Source organism: Podarcis pityusensis (assembly GCF_964106645.2).
Source record: "Podarcis pityusensis genome assembly, chromosome: 5".
Classification (NCBI taxonomy): domain Eukaryota; kingdom Metazoa; phylum Chordata; class Lepidosauria; order Squamata; family Lacertidae; genus Podarcis; species Podarcis pityusensis.
This window is the reverse complement of record NC_138032.1, coordinates 100,661,454-100,668,742: the sequence shown is the minus strand read 5'-3', so window position 1 is coordinate 100,668,742 and position 7,289 is coordinate 100,661,454. Positions and strand designations below refer to the sequence as shown.

At 48.4% G+C, this 7,289-nt stretch overlaps 1 protein-coding gene across 1 annotated transcript in view; it reads left to right on the top strand.

Moving 5' to 3' along the window:
• Nucleotides 1-7,167: 7,167 nt before the first annotated feature.
• The window catches only part of LOC308477263 (uncharacterized protein), a 110,944-nt gene continuing 110,822 nt past the window's right edge, over nucleotides 7,168-7,289 (top strand). Inside the window, exon 1 of the mRNA XM_081005796.1 lies at nucleotides 7,168-7,247. Within this exon, the coding sequence (XP_080861922.1) occupies nucleotides 7,196-7,247 (52 nt within the window). The 5' untranslated portion in view covers nucleotides 7,168-7,195. The remainder of the gene's footprint in view (nucleotides 7,248-7,289) is intronic.

Below are 7,289 nucleotides of genomic sequence, written 5' to 3'. Positions count from 1 at the left end.
GGTGCACATCGATCTGGCTGGCCCCTTTCACGGCCGGACCTTTATGGTAGTGGTGGACGCCTATTCCAAATGGCTGGAGGTCGCCCTGATGCCCTCCACCACTACCGAAGCTGTCATCCGGGTGCTGCGAGGCCTGTTTGCAACGCATGGGTGTCCTGATGTCCTTGTCTCTGACAACGGACCGCAGTTCACGTCAGGCACGTTTGAGCGGTATCTTTTGGGACTGGGCATCCGCCATGCCCTAACGGCACCTTTTCATCCATCCAGCAACGGGCAAGCGGAAAGAATGGTGCGCTCGACAAAAGAGGCACTGGCGCGCCTGGACCGGGGAGACTGGCATGAGCGGGTCGCCGAATACTTGTTCGTGCAACACATCACCCCTCATGCGGCCACAGGGAGGAGTCCTGCTGAACTGCTTATGGGCCGCCGCCTCAGGTCACCGCTCGACCGGCTACACCCAGACTTTGCCGTGGCTGAACCCCCAGGCTGTGCCAACGCACCACGGTCATTTGTCCCAGGAAACCAGGTCTTTGCCCGGAACTATGTGGGGGACATCCCTTGGGTGCCGGCCACAGTAGTGGGAGTCACTGGACCTCGCTCGTACCAGGTGGCACTCGAAGACGGACGCTTGTGGCGACGGCACATAGACCAGCTTAGGCGCAGGGTTGGGGACTTGGACACTACCGAGGTGCCCCCAACTGCGTTTGCGGCTCCAGAAGAGACACGTACAGATGGCGAGGCCCCACCCACACCTCCCTCGCAAACTGCCAGCGTGGAGCCGAACCAAGCCGTTTCAGAACAGACTCAGACCACTCCACTTGCGAAGGCTCCACTCACAGCAGCGGATCCAGGGGAGTTGGTTCCAACGCCACCTAGGGTCGCACCACAGCCTCAGCGAGAACTGTGTGGCCCTCCGGACTTGGCTACCAGCCCCCGGCGGTCTGGCAGAGTTTCCAAGCGCCCAACTCATTTAAAGGACTATGTTGGGCTGCTATGTCAACCCACGACTTAACACCTTCCTTCCTGGATTCTTCTGACGCTGACGTTGACCCCCCTGACTCCTCCCCGTCTTTTCGGCGGGCTTTGGGACCTGGCTCCCTATCCGGGCTGCCAACTGCACCGCCCTCCTGTACATTTGAACTTGGCGCGCGCGCCCAGCCTTCAACCTTCCTCTCGACCGTTTCCTCGCTCCCCGATGGAGGCGTGGCCAATCCTGACTCATGTCCTCCCACTGGCAGTGCGCCGCCTGATCCCGATGCCTGGGACTCCTCCCCCCTACTGCACTCTGGTGTGGACGCTGGTCCTGATTTCCAACTGCTTCTCTCTGAGTCCCCTCTGGCCCCTTCTTCCTGGGGTGTCCCCCTCGGCACCCCCCTTGCTCTGACCATGGGAGCCCCTTTCTGTGAATCTTCCGATTCGCTGGAAAGACTCAGAGACCTCGGACCGCTGTCATCGCTAACATTACCTTCGGACTCCTCCCCCTCGCTCTCTATTTCCTCCCTTTCCTGTGCCTCTGCTCCTGAACCCCTGACAGGTTCCATCTACATAAAAAGAAGATGATAAAGCTCTGATTGGGCTTATTTCAAATAGGTGTTTTTGGGTTTAGAATGCACATTCACCCAAAAATCGCAGAGTGACATGTTTATTATCAGCCCAAACCAAGCAAAGGTGTTTTGGTTCCATCTCAATAGAAAGAGGACGAATAAGCTTGCATTGTTCTTTCGGTGTTCAGTCACCCACAAATAGCAAAGCAAAGTGTAATAAGCCTAAACAAAGCTAAATAGGTACTTTTGGGTTCCAGTTACATAGAACGAAGGCTCTTTGATTTCGCTTAATTCGTCGTGTTCTTTGGTGTTAATGCACATTGACCCAGAAATCGCAATGTGTGTGTAATGAGACCAAAATAACACAACATTGTCTTTTCGCTTCCATATGCCTAGAAAGAAGACAAATAATCATTGATCGTGCTTATTTCAATTCGCATGGGGTTTTATGGGTGTGCACCAGAATCACCCCCAACCAAAGCAAAAAGGTCTTTTGGGTTCCATCTACATAAAAAGAAGATGATAAAGCTCTGATTGGGCTTATTTCAAATAGGTGTTTTTGGGGTTAGAATGCACATTCACCCAAAAATCGCACAGTGACATGTTTATTATCAGCCCAAACCAAGCAAAGGTGTTTTGGGTCCATCTCAATAGAAAGAGGACGAATAAGCTTGCATTCTTCTTGCGGTGTTCAGTCCCCCACAAATAGCAAAGCAAAGTGTAATAAGCCTAAACAAAGCCAAACAGGTTGTTTTCGGTTGCAGCAACATAGAAAGAAGAATCTTGGATTTTGCTTATTTCGTGTTCTTTGGTGTTAATGCACATTGACCCAGAAATCGCAAAGTGTGTGTAATGAGACCAAAATAACACAACACTGTCTTTTTGCTTCCATATGCGTAGAAAGAAGACAAATAAGCTTTGATTTTGCTTATTTCAATTCGCATGGGGTTTTATGGGTGTGCACCAGAATCACCCCCAACCAAAGCGAAAAGGTCTTTTGGGTTCCATCTACATAAAAAGATGATAAAGCTCTGATTTGGCTTATTTCAAATTGGTGTTTTTGGGGTTAGAGTGCACATTCACCCAAAAATCGCAGATGATAACAGTAGGTAATTTATTAATTATTTATTATTTACAGACATATGGGAGCCACCCCCACTCTGTTGTCTCACCCATCTTTCAGCACTGATATTTCCTCCCTCTGACCCAGATTTGGCTTTCATCAGGTATCAAAAAACCTGAAGCATTTTTATTAGGCATTGTAGGAACTGATATAAATAGAAGTGATTGTAAGTTGTTTTTGTATGCAATGACGGCAGCACGAATTTTATTGGCACAAAAATGGAAGCAAGAAGAATTACCGGCGAAAGAAGAGTGGAGGATGAAACTGATGGACTATGCAGAACTGGACAAATTAACGGGAAGAATCCGAAACCGGCGGGACCAGAGATTTACAGAAGATTGGCGTAAATTTACGGACTATATGAAAAATATATATATTTTTTTTAATATAATATTTATTGGAGTTTACAATAAGAATAAATGTAACAGACGATATAACAAATATCTTAATATAGTTTCACATTTTTTTGGACTTCCTCACATCTCCCGCTCCCACTTTCATCATTATAACTTTTTACCAGCAATTTGTTATCTTATTTGCATTCTTATATCCCTTCTATATTTCATAGTCTTCTAGTTCTCAAAAAGAGTTATATTTTCTCAATCTCACTTATTTTCTTAAATCATCTAAGTTAGTGGTGCTCAATTATTTATGATCTAGCATCCTGCTTAGCATTCACTCAAGTTGCAATGTTTTTGTAAATAGTTCTTAAATTTCTTCCAATCCTCCTCAATCCTCTCTTCTCCCAGGTCACGAATTCTGCCAGTCATCTCAGCTAGTTCCATATAGTCTATCAGTTGCATCTGCCATTCTTCCAGTGTGGGTAGATCTTGAGTTTTCCAGTACTTTGCGAGAAGTATCCTTGCTGCTGTTGTTGCATACATAAAAAATGTCCGGTCCTTCTTTACCACCCCTTGGCCGACAATACCCAAAAGAAAGGCCTCTGGTTTCTTAGTGAAGGTATACTTAAATACCTTTTTCAGTTCATTATAAATCATTTCCCAGAACGCCTTCACTTTAGGGCAAGTCCACCAGAGGTGGAAAAATGTTCCTTCACACTCTTTACATTTCCAACACTTATTATCAGACAGGTGGTAAATTTTAGCAAGTTTGACTGGGGTCATATACCATCTATATATCATTTTCATTACATTTTCTTTCAAAGCATTGCATGCAGTAAATTTCAATCCAGTACTCCACAACCTTTCCCAGTCCTCAAACATAATATTATACCCAATGTCCTGTGCCCACCTTATCATAGCCGATTTGACCATTTCATCTTGTGTATTCCATTTTAACAGCAAGTTATACATCCTTGAAAGTACCTTAGTCTTTGGTTCTAACAATTCTGTTTCTAGTTTCGATTTCTCCACCTGGAACCCTAGTTTCTTGTTGTCAGGGGTTCAGGGACAGAGGCACAGGGTAGGCAGGAGATGGAGAGCGATGGGGATGAATCCCAGGACAGCGAGGAAGAGGATGACAATGACTCTAGAGATTCCATGAGTCTTTCCAGCGAATCAGAGGATTCCCAGAAGGGGGCGCCGGTGGTCAAGGCCAGGGGAGCCCCAGGGGGGACTTGTCAGGAGCAGGGGGCCAGCGGGGGATCCCAAAGTGGCAGCTGGGCGTCAGGACCAGCCTCCCCGCCAGAGTGCAGCGAAGGGGGTGGAGGTTCCAGTGTATCAGGGGAGGCGGCTCCGGCAGTAGAGAAAGGAGGGAGGTGGGAGCAAGCCACCCTCCCGGAAGGGGAGGGGAGTAGTGAAGGGAGTAGCGTAGCTGTCAAAAGGAAAGTTAGAGGTTGGGGGCGCGCGCCAAGTTCAAATGTAGAGGCGCGCGGAAGTACAGGGAGCCCGGAGGAGGGGCCAGGTCCCAAAGCCCGCAGGAGGGGGCAAGAGCAGTCTGATTCCGCGTCGGAGGAATCCAGGAGGGGCGAAACCCCAGCGGGCAGAAAGACCCTGCGGAAAAGGAAAGAGAGAAAGAGGTGGAGCAGCGCAAGCCTCTTAAACTGGTGCAGGGCGGGGACAGATTCAGAAGGGACTTCAGCGGTCTAAGCCTAGCAGACGTAGGGCTGCGCGCCTCGGATCTGAAGCAAACAATGAACTGCAATAAACACTTTTGTATATAAGAAAAGAAAGGCGTTGGTCTTTTGTGAGCTGAGACTTGAGGCAGCCCTGACACTTGTCATTTTTAAAAACTTCTTTAATCTGAGCGTAATGTAACCAGTCTCGCACTTTATCCTTCATTTTCTCCAAACTCTGCAGACTATATGAAAAATAATTGTGATGACTCGATTACATTTGTAGGTTTGCAGGAAGTTTTGTAAGGGGAATAATTTGAATTATTGCCTTATTGAATGAAAGGGATGATATCGGTTATGAGGTTAAAGGTAATATAAATTTAAGAAATGCAGGAGAAATCTTAAAGACGGGAGATCATCAGAGGAGCTAACGGAAGTCCAAAAGATTGTATAAGAGTTGGAAATTTGTAAAATGTATGACAATATAAATGTGTTTAAAACGAATATATATATATATATATATATATATATACCCATCACCAAGGGATCCTTTCAACCTGTGTTATCCTCTGAACCTACCTCACAGGGTTGTTGCAAGGAACAATGGGCGGGGCGAACCATGGACTCAATGGAGAAAGCAGGGGGAGACCAAGGCAATAGGAGTCAAACCTTGGTTGTCGAACATAATCACACAGAGTCAAACCTTGTTTGTCGAACATAATCAATTCCGGAAGCCTGTTCGGCTTCCAAAACATTAGACAACCAAAGCATGGCTTCCAGTTGGCTGCAAGAGCTTCTTGCACTCAAGCAGAAGCTGCGTTGGATGTTTGACTTCCAAAAACTGGAGCATTTACTTCCAGGTTTTCAGCATTCTGGAGCCGAAACATTCCAAAACGGAGCCGTCTGGGAACTGAGGTTTGACTGTATATGCATGCGTGTGTGCGTGCGCGCACACACACATGTATCAATTTTATAGATATATAATACACACACACACACACACACACACTCTGTAGGGGAAACACGGAAGACCACTGTAAATTCAAGGAGTTAGATGACATGTCTCTTTCGCTTTTACATCCGCGGTTTAAGGTTTGCTAAAACATGATAGTATAATTTGTTTTTCACACACCTGTGTCAGGAGTTTTCTGGGTCCCCTGTGTTCTAAGTGCTGATTGGCTAGTGGGGAGGATACCCAGTTGCAGTGAATTGGGTTGGAGACTCTCAGTTGCTCTGCATTAGTTGCACCTGGTGTCCCAGGCTGATATGAGTGATGCCTGCTAACCAGGTGCAATCAATCAAATCAAAGTTGTCTATAAAAGCTGTAGGCTGAAGGGGCTCAGTGAGTTTCTTCACAAATGGAGGTACCAGATGCTGTGAGACTGTCGGCCAAGGGGTCTCTCTCGCTGCTCTACCTGGAGCTCCGGGCAGCTGAAGGGGAGATTGTGTGCGACTCCTCTCTGGTATGCTATAATTTGTGTTTTGTATGCCTGCTGCTATCTGTTAACCTTATGCAAATAAAGCATTGCTTATTCTTCATCCACTGGCGTGCTTATTGGCTCCAGATCCAGAAATAACCCTGCCCTTGGCAGAACATATACAGCGCTTTTTTTCTGGGGGGGACGCAGGGGAATGGATACTCCTAAAACATTTTGTGAATGTACTTTTGTCCATTTACTGTATTTATTTTTCCCGGTTTGAACTATAAAATGGTGATTTTCTTGAGTCAAAATGAGAGTATCCCCAGTCACTTTTTTTAGAAAAGAAGTACTGCATAGATACACACACACATATACATATATCCATTTTATTTTTATATATTTACAAACGGACACCTATATCTAGGTATGTATATTCTTGTATATAAACTTCCGCGGCCCACCCGCACCATCCTACCGCAAAGGGGCACGAGAGGAAGGCCACTGGGGGAGAAAGGCAGGTGAGGACGAGGCGGGGGGCAGGGCTGCACCCTGGGAGAGCGGGGTCGACAGAGAGAGTGGGTGGGATAAAGAGAGAGGGCCAGCCTCGCTCGGCACGTCTCTGCTGGCCCAACGTCGCAGCGCCTCTTCCGCCCATTTCCCTCCCCTTCCTGTGCTCATGCCTCTCCTCCGGTGGCACATCCTTCCGGTACCCCTGCCCTCGCGCAACATGGCGGCAGCACAGCCTCTTCCGCCCTTCCCCCACCCCTTCCTGTCCTCTCGCCTCTCCTCCGGTGGCACCTCCTTCCGGTACCCCCTGCCCTCGCCCAACATGGCGGCAGCACAGCCTCTCCCGCCCTTCCCCCATCCCTTCCTGTCCTCTCGCCTCTCCTCCGGTGGCACCTCCTTCCGGTACCCCCTGCCCCCACCCCTTCCTGTCCTCTCGCCTCTCCTCCGGTGGCACCTCCTTCCGGTACCCCCTGCCCTCGCCCAACATGGCGGCAGCACAGCCTCTTCCGCCCTTTCCCCACCCCTTCCTGTCCTCTTGCCTCTCCTCCGGTGGCACCTCCTTCCGGTACCCCTGCCCTCGCCCAACATGGCGGCAGCACAGCCTCTTCCGCCCTTCCGAGCTAGGAGTGCAGAAAAAGGTGAAACTGCCATGAAAAGGAGAGGAGGAGTGTGTGTGTGAG